General features: G+C 56.1%; 4 protein-coding genes across 4 annotated transcripts; 2 read left to right on the forward strand and 2 right to left on the reverse strand.

Moving 5' to 3' along the window:
• Nucleotides 1–425: 425 nt before the first annotated feature.
• CH63R_07262 (uncharacterized protein) lies at nt 426–1,289 on the reverse strand (the record flags this gene model as incomplete). Its single annotated transcript, XM_018302237.1, has 4 exons — nt 426–473; nt 593–768; nt 857–908; nt 1,170–1,289. The coding sequence occupies 4 exons, from the start codon at nt 1,287–1,289 to the stop codon at nt 426–428; spliced, it is 396 nt and encodes a 131-aa protein (XP_018157015.1).
• Nucleotides 1,290–4,358: 3,069 nt separating this feature from the next.
• On the forward strand, nt 4,359–6,477 carry CH63R_07263 (Palmitoyltransferase; the record flags this gene model as incomplete). Its single annotated transcript, XM_018302238.1, has 2 exons — nt 4,359–5,651; nt 5,701–6,477. The coding sequence occupies 2 exons, from the start codon at nt 4,359–4,361 to the stop codon at nt 6,475–6,477; spliced, it is 2,070 nt and encodes a 689-aa protein (XP_018157016.1).
• A 644-nt stretch (nt 6,478–7,121) lies between these two features.
• CH63R_07264 (Palmitoyltransferase) lies at nt 7,122–8,254 on the forward strand (the record flags this gene model as incomplete). Its single annotated transcript, XM_018302239.1, has 4 exons — nt 7,122–7,843; nt 7,896–8,007; nt 8,051–8,151; nt 8,206–8,254. 4 exons carry the CDS (start codon nt 7,122–7,124, stop codon nt 8,252–8,254), a joined length of 984 nt encoding a protein of 327 aa, XP_018157017.1.
• A 3,953-nt stretch (nt 8,255–12,207) lies between these two features.
• Nucleotides 12,208–15,280, reverse strand: CH63R_07265 (Fungal specific transcription factor; the record flags this gene model as incomplete). Its single annotated transcript, XM_018302240.1, has 7 exons — nt 12,208–12,928; nt 12,995–13,150; nt 13,230–13,454; nt 13,509–13,641; nt 13,727–13,935; nt 14,035–14,855; nt 15,200–15,280. The coding sequence occupies 7 exons, from the start codon at nt 15,278–15,280 to the stop codon at nt 12,208–12,210; spliced, it is 2,346 nt and encodes a 781-aa protein (XP_018157018.1).
• Between the last annotated feature and the right edge of the window lie 1,169 nt (nt 15,281–16,449).

The raw sequence follows: 16,449 nt of genomic DNA on the forward strand, positions 1-16,449 counted from the left end.
TGGGAGAGCACACGGACGGGAGAGGCGGAGGGGCCCAGTCGTGGATTGTGGTGGTGGCGGTGTTGGCGGAGTTGTGGGCACAAACGAAAGACATCGCCGTCTTTTTCTTCTGGTCGGGAGTACTTTTACACGCCCTCATGAGTTAATTGCATGTCAATGAGATTCTGATGCGAAAGAGAAAGTAAATAAATGAGCTCGCATGTGATTTCTTCCCGCTTAATTATTCACAGCATCAGTCACAAGAACGCGTAACGACGAGCGGCGCTGCTGCTGCGCAATGAAGGTAGTGGTGAGATGGTATCGCAAGGTAGAAATTGTGGTAAAATCTGAATTCTCCTTATCTACACATGAAAACCACCTTCCGCCCTCTGCACTGCTCGCGCATGAAAACGTCTTCTCAACAACAGGTATCTATAGGTAGTTCTTTAAGGGTAGCCGTCCTTGCCCCACTTGTTGTACTTGTCGTGCAATTCCTGAGTCACGATGGTTAGCTTGGGAGGCGTTCTTAGACAAACCCCGAGGCATCTGCCGTTTGTGATCTGGACCACCACGGATAGCAGTCCATTGAGGGCCGGAGGGGTCGCAAACGCACCTTGGGGAGAGTGACGTTAGGGACGATGACGGTGTTGACGGCGCTGGGAGCATCCTTGGGCTCGTTGTTGGGGTTGCCGCCGGGGTGGTACTTGTACTTGCCCTCACCGTCGTTCTCCCAGGGCATACCGGCCTTCAGGACGGGGCTCTCGGAGGTAGAGGAGGTGGGGGTGCGGCCTGCGCGAGAGAGAGAAAAAAAAGAGTGACGTTAGCCATTGCCGAGCTCGACGAAATGGGACAGACGACAGAAGTCGTGGAAACGTACCGAAGTAGAGGCCGGCACCGCCAAGGGCAGCAACCATGACACCACCGAGGATCTGTAGGACGAGAACTCAATTAGCATTCCATAGGTTTCCTCCTAACCCCCGCGCAAAGCCGCCCTAGCCCCCTCCCCCCGTTGTCCTTCTTCTTGTGCGAGTCGGTCTTCGTAGGCCAGTTGCAGGGGTGCAAGTGTGTGTGTGTGTGCCGGCTGGCTTCGAAGCGCGCTTTCACAGGGAGAGAGATGTGCGGGTGGGCAGGGGCGGGTTGGCGATATGGAAGGGTTCCCGGTGGATGGGGATGGATGGGATATCACGCACGATGAGTTCGGGGTTGCGCTTGGACTCCTGGGTGAGCTGCTGCTTGGCCTGAGCCTGCTCCTGCTGGGTGAAGCGGCGGACCGTGGTAGAGAAGGCGCGGCGGGCGACGAAGGAGGCCATTGTTGCGGTGGTTCTGACGTGTGGTCGTTGGGGGGAGTGGATGTTGCAAAGTGAGGTTCGGCTGTCGTATGATTTCGGAGCTTCAGGTTCGTTCGGTGATCCCAAGGTTGAAATTCGGGAGAAACGATTGGCCGGGCTTATACGTAAGTGTGATTGGTCAATCGGGGGTGATGTGGACATTACCTCATTCTGCAATGCTTAAGTGCATTGTATCTAGCTAAACAGTCTTAGGAATATACCCGGCTTAAGTGTCTACCCGTCTGACTTCTTGTTCGGCCCAGGCTCATATTGGTCGATTGTCTTCATCTGGCTGCCCCCAAAGACGACCTCTCCAGTCCTGCTGCTCGAATTGGCAGTTGGTGTGCAAAGCTTACAGAACCATCGCATCATGGCGACGCTGCCTCACTGGCTGCATCGCATGCCTCGGATAGCCCCATAGTCGCGGGGTCTCGAGGACAACAGCCACGGCTTCGTGAACACCCAATCTAAAAGACGAGGAGAAGTATCTGTCAAATGTTCCAAGTCCCGGGTTAAGGGCATGAACGCCTTGTCTGTCTCTCAGCGCCATAGTTTACGGCCTTTATTTCCAACAGCCTGGAGGGTAAAAGGCAGCCCAGTTATGTCATAGTCTTGCCATCTGCGTCTGTGCCATCGTCACCTTCGCGAGAAGGGGTGTTAACATAATCTTACGAACCTTGATATCAGGCGCCGCGCGAGACACAACGGTTGGTGTCGAAGAATGTCAATCCCTGACTCAAGGGTAGTCTAAAAGTCTTTCATTTCATTATGTGCAGCGCTTTGGGGGCTGGTTTCAAGTTCTAACCATATGATGAATTACTCCAGACTAAAGCAACCCGAGAAGCATGTCTAAAGATGTCATGAGTGGAGCAAGTGGGAAGAGGTATGGGTTTCTGAGAAGCAAGTTCGGGTAGTTGATTTGTGAGGCTGGGTCCCTGGCCACGGCGTACTTACTAAGATGTGCGGTTATCTGTCGTTAGTGACTCGAGCTTCAAATGGTAACGGCGCTTCTCAGCATATGTATTTGTATAACCGTGTTTTTGCACTCTAACGAAACTGGGACGCCGTCAAAAGAAAGGCAAGATTCCATCCAGTGTGATGACCGACATCCATGGATGTCCAGATTCAACATCGGTCGAGCAGGTATAGCGGTGTTAGTCCTTGCAGATACAGGCCGGGCCGGACTGTTACGACACAGCAAAGATAACATCGCTAACGGCGATGGGGTTGTTTTCGGTCCAGGGCTTGCTTCATGGCCCATGGATGCTGGTGTGCGCAAAGAGAACCACGTGAAGACGTAGGCTATTTTGACTGACTCCTCTTCTCGCGCGGGACGCAAGCTTGTGTTGAAGTGGCTGCCGAGCCCGGTGCACACTTTGAGACGTGTAACTTTTGTGATTTAATCCTACTGTCAGAAGGCCAAACTCGGACGAGAATGAACCCTGCAACAATGGTGGCATAACACGACATGCGTGACGAATGGGTGTGCATTTTGGCGCTGACACCGCTGGCATAATCCACATGACGGATATTAAAGCAGTCAAACCCAGGGATAGGGATAGACCCAAAGCGTCTGGAGAGACAGAAAGAGAAGGAAAAAAGCTAAAAAAAAAAAAAAAAAAAAAAAAAAAGTCGTGTGCGATTGGCCTGCGTGGGCTGCCGTCCCTTGGACAATGGATATGGATCAAGGTTTGCCGAGCGAGGACTAACCCGGCAGGCTGTGAAGATCACATTCCAAACCCTCAGCGTCGCAATACTAGTAGCTTCAACGGCTTTGAAAGAGGGGCACGACGCGTCCTTGAGGGTGCCGTGCCTACAGGTAGAGAGCGGGACCAAAATAGGCGGATTTGCATTCCTCGCATGTCGCCGTTGAGGTTGAGGCTGAAGACACAGAGGTGAAAGCATCGTGTGTGTGATTTTTGGCCTTCAGTGACATCCAAGTTTAGCTAGCAAAAGGCCCCTCTGCGCCCTGCGCTGATGATACTTTGGCCGAACACTCCGTGCATCGTCCGAAGGGTTGTCATGCTCCCGTCACCCTGGCATTGCAGCCCATCGCAGGCGCGGCGCGTTGTTGGTCTGTTTGTTGCCCACGCTGCCGTGGTAATTTAAAGCTTTGGGCCCCAATCCGGCAAATACAATCAAAATGGCGTGGGTAACCTGAGCCGGCGCCAGTTTTAAAAGGCGGCCAAAGCCGTGCGGGAGGGGCTGGAGCGTAGCTGCTATTGCGACTTCGTGTGAACTGAGTAGTATCCTGTTAGTGATGACAGACGGCAGCTATGTCCTGATGCCAGTGAAGCTAACCAAATCCGGCGGCTTATGCAACCTAGCGCATGCACAAAGCACAGACTCCTAGACTGTACCACGGTACCAAGTGGCCGTCGCCCCTTACAATTGGCCCAGCCCAGATTAGGCCCCCTGTGCAATTGCGCTGGAGTGCTCCAATCTTCCCCGTCGCTGAGGTGTGCACTCTCTGTCCTCCTCCGTACAGTATTGGGCAAATCCCATGCTTTTTCGCGGAAAAGGAACACCAACCCAAGACAAGATCCCAAGTCTGTCTGGTCGACCTTCTTCTTCTTCGCTTCGCTCATTGTCACGGCTCGCCCGCCATTCCAACCTTCATTTCTCCGTCCCTCTCTCTAGGTACCCGACACGATTTCACTACGACACGAATACCAACCTACCCAACTGCCTTTTCGCTCCCTCCACCTTAATCCACGGGCCCTTTCCTTGTTCCTTCGCACGACCTTTTAATACCGACTCCGACCGCAGACCTTTGCGCTTCAGCCTTTTCCAAACCTTGTCCGACGCATTTGCCGAGCAGACCGAGCCCATCGAGCCGCGCTGCATTCATCACATTGTGGCCCGTCAAAGCGCCGAACTTAAGACACACCTCGATTCCACCCTTTCGATCTCTCTCTGGGCAGAACCTCGAATCGAGTCATTTCCCCATTTCACGATATTCCGATTACCGCGTCAACAGCGACATGTTATAGTGGAAGAAACCCGCCAGTCGTAAACGCCGCCGAGTCATCCCGACAGCAGCTCCCGATCATGACATCCAAAGACCACGCCGGCGGGGCCGGCGCTCCAGCCGGCGACGATGGCTTTCCGAAACCTCAGTTCCCTGGGCGCTCCGACCGACCAGGCCCGCCCAGCATCATCTCGTCGCGAATGACCGACATTGCATCCGACGACGGCGGGGAAGCTGTAGTACAGACCCTTTCCGAAAACCCTCGGAGGAAGTCAGGCCTGGCCTCGGACTCCCTCTCACGCCCAGGAACCGCGAAGACGGGAATGTCTGGACCCTGGGAAGGCCGCAGACGAGGCCCGCCTCCACGGATGAACTACATCACGAGTCTCAGCGAGAAGAGGGGGAGCACTGGCGCTGGCAGCACCGCTGGCTCCATCGCCAGCCGCCCGCCAAGCTCCACAAGCCGCAGCCATGTGCCGTCTCTCACCTCTTCGGCCTTCTTTCGTCCCATGAGTTCCCAGAAGCTGCAGGCTCAACGTGGCGGTTCCCGCCCCGCAACTCGTCAACAGCCCACATTCGAGGACGTCGAGTCCGAACCCGGCCAAAGTGCCGCCGCCGCCGCTGCTGTTGCTAGTGGTGGACCGAATGCTCGGCACAGCGTCATTTCGAACCCGGTTTCGAACCCCGTCGCCCGTCTTCAACGTCAGCTCAGTGACGATGACGAGATGCGCGCGCCTCCATCCCGTGGAACAGAGTACACCGAGCAAGGAACCTATGATCGGATCACCGCGAACACGAGTCCAACCCACGGTCATCATGCCGCTGGCAGCATGTCTGAGAGCGTCACCCCTTTGCAGCGGAATCAGCGCAACAGCCGGAACCTGAGCGTCACCGTCGACAGAGGCTTCAAGGAACGGGGCAACCAGCCCAGCCCCGTCAAGTCCCCGCGATCTTTCCGCTCGAGCTTCCTTCTGCCGGGACGTAGCGACCAGGGCCAGAACAAGTCGAATCGGAGCCTGCCTGGCGGCGAGAAGCTTTCGTCAACTGCGTCGACTCCCCAACTCAACCCAGTCGACTTGTCTAGGCCTGCCGACAAAACAAACTTGAAGAAGTCCATGTCGAATCTCGGCTACGTCTTCCAGTACTTCGAGGGCAACACCGTGTTCTGCATAGGCGGCCGGTTCCAGAACACCAAGCATAGGCCGGTCAACGTAGCCACCGGCTTGTTCATCGTTATCCCGGCCGTCCTCTTCTTCGTCTTCTCTGCACCTTGGTTATGGCACAACATCAGCCCCGCCATCCCCATCACTTTCGCGTACCTGTTCTATGTTTGCATCTCTTCCTTCCTCCATGCTTCCGTGTCGGATCCGGGTGTAAGTGATGTCGCTTCTTACGCGAAATGCCGTGGCTGACAGCTCCTAGATTTTGCCTCGTAACCTCCACGTTTTCCCCCCTGCAGAACCGACCGAGGATCCTCTCCGACTTGGCCCGCCGACTAACGACTGGACGCTGATCAAGTCGGCGGAGTCGGCAACAGCCGCTATGGAAGTTCCGGTCAAGCACTGTAGAACGTGTAACATTTGGCGACCTCCTCGAGCCCATCACTGCCGTCTATGCGATAACTGCATCGAGACTCACGACCACCACTGTGTTTGGCTCAACAACTGCGTTGGACGGCGCAACTACCGCTATTTCTTTGCCTTTGTGTCCTCGGCCACATTCCTCTCCCTCTATCTCCTGGGCGCCTCTCTCGCCCAGATCCTCATACACATGAACCGATCCAACATTTCCTTTGGCAAATCTATCGACGAATTCCGCGTGCCCTTCGCCATGGTCATCTACGGTTTCGTCTCGTTCCTCTACCCAGCTGCCCTCATGGGCTACCACGTGTTTCTCATGGCGCGAGGCGAAACGACCAGGGAGTATATTAACTCTCACAAGTTCATCAAGAAGGAGCGCTTCCGGGCCTTTACTCAAGGAAGCATGCTCAAGAACTGGATCGTCGTTCTCTGCCGGCCGAGGCCCCCTACGTACTATCAGTTCAAGAAGAAGTACAGCGTTGGGGACCAGCGCCTCGGGGCCTTTCGCGACCAGCCCAAGAACGACGCGCAAGGCATGGAGATGCACAACGTCAGGCCATCGACTGGTTTTCAAGGACCCGTTTCTCTACGCAACGAAGCAAACACATCCACGACATAATTACCCATTTCATTGATTGTTTTTCTTGCACGGCGTTGCCCATGGGAGCGATCATACGTATACCGGATCCTGGATACCTGTAATGTATGTTTTCTATTATACCCGGCCTTACCTATCAAAGCAGGTAAACAGACATAACCCCCCCGGGGCTTCCTTTTCTTTGATACGGAGGAGGAGAAGCCGTATCATTTCGACGGGGAAAGACAGCTTCTCAATCGGAGCTTGTACATAGACACTTAGCAGGCGCACATTGGCTCGCTTGCAAACAAATACTACTGTTTGATACTCACGACGAAACCGGCTGACTGTGATGCGTCCCTCCCCCCCTTCCCGATGAATTGTTGCTCTGCTTGCTATCAGCAAGCAGCAGCTGGGTGTCAAACATGTAGTCATTCCGTCACTTGCCCAAACAGGCGATAGGCTTGTGAATCATTCGTTCGTATTACCGATAGCAAACCCTATCAAACACCACGCAGCTAACACGATGTCGCTTTACAAAAGGCGGGCTCGCTCCAGGCTGCCCAGGGACACTCGCAGAAGGAAAAGGAAAGGAAAAAAGAGAAGAAACCAAAACCCCCCCCCTCCCCCTCCCCCCAAATAAAACACTAGGCCATCGCAGCCGCAAGAGAGAAACATCCACCAAAATGGCGTACGCATTCGATGGCTACTTGGAAGCCACTTCCCGTCGGAACCGACCACAACCTCCAAGAGGACAAAGGCAGCGCCGGGGGGAGCAGGACGAGCCCGACGACGGGCCCGACGACGTGTACTTTGGGACCGGCCGCTTCTACGAGGAGAACCTTCGCAGCGAGCAGCAGCGGCAGCGGGAGCAGTGGGAACAGCAACAGCAACAGCAACAGCAGCAACAGCAGCAACAACAGCAGCAGATCCCGCGGTACACGCCGTTCGGCCCTTTTGGTGATGCGAGCGGACTGGGGTCCGGGGTCGGAAGGCTAAGGACCGAGGAGGAATGGAGACGGCTGTTCGTGGAGGCCTTGAGGAGGTTGCGGGATAGGGCCGGCCGCGGGCTTGGGCGACAGGATGTTGCTGGGGCGGGCGAGGAGATCGGCTTGGAGGACTTCCTTGACGATCTAGTTGGTGGTGGGGACGAAGATGGAGGCGGGGTGGGGCTCGGTGGCGGCGACGGGATCAGGTTCGACGACCTCTTCAGCTCGCCCAATGATCACTCCGGAGGCGCCAGCTTTGGCAGCCAGGGAGATGCCCAGAGAGGAGGAGGGGTCGGCCTGGCCCTGGTTGAGTTCATCGAGCTGCTCGCGCACCGGCTCGGGGGCGGCAGCCTGTATGGGTATGCCGGGGGTCCCCCTCGGCCTGCTGAGAGGTTGTTTGACTACTGGCGCAGGGGCTGGTGAGGCACGCAAATCTGCTAGGGGAATATCCCATCTTTATGTTCTTCGCAGTGTACGCTCTGCAGTGGTCGGCGTGATCGACTCGGTAGCCATGACTGCATTCTTCGGGTTGTACGACTTGCTGCAGGTGGAAAGAACCCGTAGGGCAGAACTGGGAGTCGACGTAGGTGGCGATGAATGGCAGGACGATTTCTAACAGTGCTTAGTGCCGAACGTGGATGTCCCGTTACCTTGCCGTCGGCGTCAAGGATGAACGAGTTCTTGATGAAATCCAAGTTGGCGGAGTTGGGCGGTCTGATGTTGAAATGTGCGTTGTCCATGGTGATAGATGATGCGATGCAGAGACTCTTCGTGAGTAAAGGCGCGGCGATACTGTGAAAGAGAAGAAGAGAAAGGAGGCAGGGGATTGAATAAAGCTGTGGGAAGGTTGTCGAAAATTGGCGAGCCGCTCGAAGGAAAGGAGCTACCTAGAAAACCAGTAACCAGAGAGAGAGAGGAAGATGGCTGGCTGAGAGAGCTCCTTGGGAGAGTGGTGACGGAAGGGAGGAGGGTTCCTAGTTGCGAGGAAAGGAGCCAAAAGGTAGCGAGCGCCCTTGAGGCGAGAAGGAGAGATAAAAGTTTTAAAAAAAGAAGCCTGGTGCAGGCAAGACCTGCACAGGGGGATTGGACACGTCCTGATATAGGATGAAATGTGATGTCCGTTCCTGCCGACACTTGCGTTTTGTGCCTACGTGGCTCACACAGCCACCTAATTTTTTGTGATTTTCTAGGGTTTGTAATTTTTTTGGTGTTTTTCTAATGTGTTTCCTTCGGTGCTGCGACGGAGAGGATGTGTCGATGAGGGCGAATGAGGTGAAGAGGAAGAAATTGCCGCATAGTGAAAAGCACCTGAAGAAAACCTTTCTTGCTGTAAAATGAAGTAGTTAGTGTCAGACTGAGAATAGAATGAGGCAGTACCATACCTGGAAGCCTCGATGAAGATGCAGACTTATCGACTCGCCGTTCTGAAACGGCCGGGAGTGGTGTCGACTGCCATCAGTACGACGTACAGTGATGTAAAAGGACCGTGAGGATGAGGCTCAAAATTGAATGAAGGTCGAAGAAGAAACTTGACGCGTAGAGGGTGTGTGAGTATGCGAGTATGTGAGTGTGTGAGTGTGTGAGTGTGTGTGTGTGTGTGAGTGAGTGAGCGAGCGAGAGAGTGAGCCAGGTAGTGGAGGATAGATAGAGGTCAGAGAGAAACGCCCTTGAACAGGGTGGAGGCCGGTGAGTCGAAGCCAAAACCTGGAAAGCAAAAGAAGGCAGTCTTGAGGCAGGAGCTGCACCAGCTAGAAGTACTCGGCAGTGTAGAACGGAGATGGAAGAGAGAGAGAAAGAAGAGAGGTGTTTGTTGATGAAGCGAAGATTTACCAGGTGGTCGAGACGAGGCCGATTCAAGAAAGGAAGGCGCGGCGCGTGCGAAAATCTGGACGCCTGCCGCGCTTAGAATTTTTGGGTTTGACGCGTGTGTGCAAAAACTGTTATTGTCTCTTTCAGGAAGGGTCGAAGAAGGGTGTATGTATGTACTGTGTAGTTGTCGAAAAAACGTGACACGCTGGTGGGTGCAATAGCGTCGCGACCATGTAAGAAGAGACTGCCCATCGACATCAACGCCGTGATCATATTGATGAATCGAAACAGAACGGAAGCCGCCCTCGACGTACTCCACCATCGACACGTTGAAACACTTCAACCGGGAACAGGCCTTAAAGCACTTCTACATCCTGGCCTACTTTGTCTTTAGACCCTTTAGCGAAGTATCAAAATCCAGTCAGCTTCAACGCCTCCTTGACTAATGTGCTATCTATCCCAGGCGAATCCGACACCTCTTGGAGGTAAATCGAGACATGTGAAAGGGGCAGTCCTCGGGCGTCTGGGACTCGTGCGAGCCCAGGTCGGCGATCGCGACAAATCCCAAGGTCCCCATCCGCACGGTCAAACCCGGGACCGTCTCAAGAACAATGGCGAACGTGGTATGCTCCAGCGGAGAAAAGGACGCCGCCGTGAGCTCCCGGCCGATGAAGCTCGTAGCCAGGTTCTGATACCCAAAGTCCGGCGTGAACTTCAAGGCAAGGATTCGCGACCCGTCATGCGGGTAGTCGGGGGTCGGCACGTAGAGGAGGTCGTCGTGAGCCGTGCCCGACATCCGCTTGAGCTGCCGGTGGCAGAGGGGCCTCGTCTGGAACGTCCAACAGTCGAGGCGTAGGTATCGAGTCCACCGCGTAAATGACAGGTCAAGACCGCCGCCCTCGCAAAAGGTGGCCCAATCCACGACGCTGCCGTCGGGTGTTTCTATCCATACTTCAGCGTCCACGTTCCTTGTACTCTCCACCAAGTCGGGGGGCCGTAAGTGGAAGTAGCCCTTGTGGCCGAACAGTGTCCTCCCATTCTGGGAGACCCACGACCAACTCGGGAAGTCCGTAAGCCTGGCGGCGTTCTTGACGACCGAGCGGACTTCCCACTCCAGCCCAGCAAGAAAAGCTCGCTTCAGGGAGTCGGCGTCCAGACGCTGCCAATCCGAGGCTACCATGGGGACGCCCCAATACGATGAGCAGCCCGGGTTGACCCTCGACCACTTCCTCAAGACGCCGGATACCGCGGCGAGCCGGTCGCTGGAGAAGGTGAGCTGGCGATCGCAGTATCTCTGGATGATGGCCCAGACGCCGTGCGGGCTGTTGACGTGGTTCCACTCAGGCCTCTCATGGTGTTCCAAACTCCCCCGGTACGCCAGAGGCCGGGTGAGGTGCTCGAAGCACATCATGTCGCGGCACTCGAAGGAGACCTCGTAGCCGGAGAAGTAGAGCCTCCTCCTGGACAGGCACGTCTCCTGGAACGTCCACCCTCGCGTGGCCCACTTGGACCTCGTGATCTGGTCCAGCTGCCAGTGGTGGCTGAAGTTGGCGACGAGCTTCCGCTCGCCGACGCGCTTGGTGATCGGCGCATGGTTCGTCCGGCTCAGGGTCAGGCCGGGTAGCCCGTAGCCGGGGTCCCTGGCGCCGACGGCGATGACGGTGAGCTCCGCGTCCCCGTAGATTTGATCCATCCTCTCCACCTGGCTCATCTTGTGCGTCGTGTCCTGCTGCCATATGCAGTAGCGATCGACCCAGAGGTAGCGGAACCCGAGCTTCATGGTTACGCGCATAGCGTCCAGGACGACGGGCGGCAGGTCATCGGGGAGACGCGGGTATGTGTACTTTTCTGGGGGCGCGCTTCCCCAGACGTAGCTGAGCGCGACATAACGGACCCTCTGGCCCGAGGAGTCTGCGCTGACGATGAGACGGGACTCGCAGTCGATGAGTTTGAAGTGGGGAATGGGCTTCCATTCGGTAGTAGCACGGCACGTATCGTGCTGGCTCTCGCAGAGATGGATCCATGATCGAATAAGTCCGTAGTCGATCCGCTCTTCCAAGATCCTTCGTCCCTGCATTGGCAACTCCAGAAGCGGCTGAGGCGGCTCCACGAGGGTGTCCGACAGGACGGAAACGAGGGTCCCGGGGTACTCCCGATGCGCGAACCGGACCCAGGCGTTTAGGCCTCCCACGGCCTGGGGGTTGCCAAAGTGCAGAGCCGCGGTCTGGGCGAACTGGGAAGGGCTCATGATGAGCAGGAAGACGGAGGCGGGAGCGACGTCAGTGGCCGGTCGGCCGTTCGCCACATGGACGTCGTACAGGAGGTCCGTCGGGATGGCCAGGATGACTCTGCCGGTCTCGCGCGTGAAGCGGCTAACGACGTGGACAAGGCCCAGGACTACCTCGCAGAAAGGGCAGCTCGGCATCAAGCCCGGGGCATACTGCTCAAGGCGTTCGAGGGGCGGCCGCCAGTCACCGACATGCTGGATGTATTTGGTCCAGTTGGTCTTGAAACTCTCGGGGGTATTGACTCTCGGGAGGCCCTGGAACCGGGCTGCGTCAAAAGCTTTCTGCAGGTCGAGCTGGGAGCAGACCGGGCATAGTCGGTCGTCTGCGAATGACATGGTGTGGAATTCCGTTGGAAGGGCCCAGAGTGTGATCACGGCCGTTCTTCAGAGACGTTCTACAAGATGAACGAAAGAGCGAATTGCCCCGGATTCAAATTGCTGCCTGACTGAGCTGACGGAGGAGAATCTCTGCAGGCGCCCGCCCCATTGGCCCGTTGTATAGCCTCTGGGTTGGTTGTCACTGACTAGCTTCTTATTCCTAACGAATTTACTTAGCAACATGCAACATGCAACATGAAGAGGCCGACGCTCCGGTCGGTGGATGACATTTGAGTCCGAGGATTCTGCAAGTCTAGGCACGAAACGGTACAACTAAACATACAAATCACTAGACAGCAAACAACCAAACTAACTAGCCGCGCCGTCTTCAAAAAACATTGCGCCGGGTGGCAGCAGACCATCCCAGTGTCCCGGTATAGACTGGGCGCCAGCACCGAAAACCCAGTCAAGGTCGAGCCTCATGTCCAGGTTGATGCCCTCATGGTACTCTCTTTGGTCTTCTGCCGGAAGGCCTCCCTGTTGAGCCGGCGTCATGTTCTGGAAACCATCGACGCTCTGTGGGTGTGGACCAACCGGGCTGCCTGTCCTCACCCGCTTCCGAGACATGTGCTCGCCCGGCCGCACGAAGCAGCCGTAAGACGCTGGCGCGGGGTCCCGAGCGCCCGGGCTCAGCCGGCGGGACCGCAGCTCCCACTTGCGCTGCAGCATGAGGAGGAAGTCCCGCGCCCGCTTGGCGCAGTCCCACGACGCCGACAGCTCCTCAAGGGCGCGGAAGCACATGCTCAGGTGCGTCGTCGTCTCGGCGGTCCGCCGCCTCCGGCGGCGCGACATGGAGGCGAAGATGAGAAGGATCGCCGCCGAGAAGACGATGGCGACGCTCTGGACGTTGACCCTCCTCAGGGAGAACTGCCGTTCGTACGTCTGTATCAGCTTCGCGATGGCGGTGGCGGACTTGATGCACATGCGCTGCGCGTGCATGTAGCCCGGGCCCTGGGGCGGCTGGGGCTGGATGTAGCTCGACGACATCCACGGCCGGTGGGTGTGTATCACGTTTTGATAGTATTGCATGCTGGCGCAGACAGATCAGCTGGGGGGCCGCGAACCGGGGTGAGGGACTTGTGGCGGCTGAACTTACTGTAGCAGAAGAACATGCGGGAGATGTGTCTTGTTAGCGTCCTCCGGGTCAACCTGGAGACTCTGAGGTAGAGACTCTTTCCAGAGAAACAGTCTTGTGACGACCTTCTCGCTGATTTCTTGCAAGATGTTGAGCGGAATCTTGGAGTTGCCATATCTGATTTGGGGGGGTGATTGATTTGTTAGTCACACGCATAAGAAAGACAGCTAGCTAGCTAGCTAGCGAGCAAGCTTACAATGTGTGACCCAAAGGAGCCACGATTTCACACAACTCGATCTTGTAAAAACAGACGTCATCGACACAGTCGACCAGAGAACACGGAGGGTTGCTGCGGTTTTGGGACGAAGTATAAGCTGCCCAGTGCGTGACAGGTTCATGCAACGAGGTCTTCCTTGGCTTCTGGACCGTGATGTCGTCCATGCTGATGCGGAAGGGCCGGCCTCTGTGGAACCCCAACGCTCTGGAGGCAACACTAGTTATCACATGCTCGCTGGACTGGAGAAGGCCAACTTACTGATCCATGGTGTACGCGCCCCAGAAGATAGCACGACGAAGCTCGGCTTCGGCGGGTGTCAGGATACCTTTTTCAACGTATGGCGTCATGTCCTTGTGCAGCGCAAGATCGAACGCGAGCCGGATCGCCGTACCTGGGAAGGAAGTCGTCAGTAACACTGATTACAACATGGAGCTTTTTGACGAAGCGAAAAAGAAGAAGAAAAACCAGTAATTTACCGCTACACAGCCAGCCGCGAGAGTCTCTGTTCGCTCCAATCTCGTGGCTGCTCAGCACGACCATGGTCTGGACCGTCGAGACCGAAGGCGAGTCCAGCTCAATCTCCAGCAGGACCATGGCCCGCGCGGCGAAGAATATGGGGAGAGACTTTGGGAACGTCACAAAGTTCGGGTGATAGCGGGGTTCGAAAGCCGCGCCCAGACAGCACCTGTCGTCGAGAGTGAGTTATGGGACCTCCCCGAAAGCAAAAAAAAACAAGAAAAAGGGAGGGGGAGTGTCAGTGCATTGGGGGGATGTCGAGACGAACATTGCGTTCTTGAGCGCCTCGGAGTAATACGGCGTCTCCTCCTCCCGAGAGATCCAGTTGTGCTTTGCTTCTTCGTATAGAGCCCGGTCGACGACGTGAGTATAGGGATCCTGCCACGCAAAGTAGAGGCTGATCAGGTGCTCCTCGAGGTCCGGCGGCACCGGCTTGCCGAGTCCCATCTTGTCGAGGTGTTCCTGGCCGTCGTTGCGCACCGTGCGGTCGACGGACAGGGTATCCGACCCGGCGGGCAGCTCGACGAGCCTGAAGTTGGACGTCGGGCCGAAATAGGATATCCGGCCGTTGGGGTCGATGTGCATGGAGCCGAGGCGGTCCGAAAGCTGGTTCAAGAGGTCCTCCTCCGTGGTGTCCGAGCCGGCGTCGTCTTCGTCGTCATTATCGCTCAGCGCAGCCTCCTCCGAGTAGGTGCTCAACAGGGGATGACTTGGAGCCCGTACGCTGGCTATGTCTACTCTTGGTGGACGGCTGTGGTCGTCCTCGTCAGGGCTCCATTCCCAGTCGGCAATGGATCGTGCCGTGGTGTTCAGCAACGGACGCTGAGCCGGCTGGGGTTGTACACCGGCATGGCCGAACAGACCGAAAGTTTCAGGGTCAAAAGAGAAGGACAAGCCCGAGGGCAGCTGGCCCGGCTGTGCTACATGATCCCAAGTCGGTGCCGGGAGCGCAAGGGGCGGTGTTGTTTCCTGAGACAACACGGGGTCAATAACAGGCGGTGTTTCCTTCTGCTCTGGCGCTGCCAGAACCGTATCGAGACCTAACGTGTTTAGTATGCGGACGAGGCTCTTGGCCTCTTCCGTCGGCATCTGTGGGAGTTGAAGATCATTTTCCAGGATGAACCGGGACAGTTGGTCAACTCTGCCCGAGAGTAGCTCGACGGCGACGCGTAGGGACAGTCTACCAAGAGAGAGAGAGAGATCAGCCTCGACCCCCCCTCCAATCAAACCAGAATCCAGGGGAAAAAACGGGGAAACCGGACTTGCGCTTATCCTCCCCGACCTGGTAGCTACATTCTCGCTTTTTGTGTCTGCAATTGGAACACGACGGGGTGGCGCCGTCACACTACAGAGAGCCGGTCAGAACCTCGCCCAGAGAGAGAGAAAGAGAGAGAAAGAGAGAGAGAGCGGGACCGGTGGCAAAGGTGATGTACCTTGATCTTGCTCTCCCGGCAAAAGGTGCACGCCGTTGTGACGTGTCTCCTCTTGCCCTCGGATTTTGATGATTGAGGCATGCTGCGTCGTCTAGGTGTCTCTGGAATTCATGGCCGAGACGGCCTTTGTTTTCTTTTTTTTCTTTTTTTTTTTTTGGCGGGAGCGGAGGATGACCCAGGGTCTAACGTGAAAGAGATTGGTGGTGTGTGTGAGAGGATGGACGGGGGGCGGCGGTGGGAAGTCCTTGCTAGAGGCCCACTCTGAGGCGTTCGTATCCGTACCAGTATGTATGTATGTATGTCTTGCTCCGTGTCATTCAACGACGACGCGGAGGGCGTGGGTTCCGTAAGCGTTCAGTCGACTTGGGAACAGGGGGCTTGCTGGACGCCAAACCGACTACATGGGCCTTTAGATAGTCGCTCATTCCACGCCCCGGATGTTGGTGAGGGCTTCCGGGTAGCGGCAGTGGGAGCAACTGTGGTCTATTTGACCGAATGGAAAATAAACCGAATTCGACTTGTGACTTCTTTTTTCGACAGACTCATGAGCAAACGCTGGATGCACCCTGAAGATGAGAGCCTTTGTAACGGTCATGCCCAGGACTCAATCGTGATAGGTTGAGGACTATGCGATCAGTGTCGCGGCGCGGCTCGTTAGGAGCACCCTGACTCGATGGGGCATGGCTTGCGGATATCCGCCGTATGACTGGCTGACACTATCCGCATGAGCAGTCCGAAGTCAAGTTAGGATTAGGTTAAAAACCAAACGCTCCTCTGAGAGAGAGAGGGCATGCAGATGTCGTAGAGATAGCAGGCCCGTGCTGAAAACCTTGTCGTCATTCAGGTCCTGCATAGTCAGTCAGATTAGGTCCTCTAACTTTGAACATAAGAGACCTACCTACTTGTACGACGTATGCTTCAGCCGACGGCACCCTCCGCGTTTAGAGTTCCTATTTCACCGAGTGCGATTAGACCTCACCCGGGTCCGGGCCACAGCCAACCCAATCTTGGCGCGCACTACATCAAGCTACACACTTATGCTTTGAGACGCCAGAAAAAGAGACCATTAAACCAGACCACTAAGGACAGGCCTCCAGGGTCATTAGGTCATGAATGTCGCAACCAATACAGACAGAGACACCAGGTTTTGGTTGGTTTGACATAGGCTTCTCCTATACACTACATAGGCAGCACGGTATGCGGTACATATCCCCCCCGCGTCAAGCCTCCCGCAAGGTTAGCCCAGCTAG

This window comes from Colletotrichum higginsianum, chromosome 5 (assembly GCF_001672515.1).
Source record: "Colletotrichum higginsianum IMI 349063 chromosome 5, whole genome shotgun sequence".
Classification (NCBI taxonomy): domain Eukaryota; kingdom Fungi; phylum Ascomycota; class Sordariomycetes; order Glomerellales; family Glomerellaceae; genus Colletotrichum; species Colletotrichum higginsianum.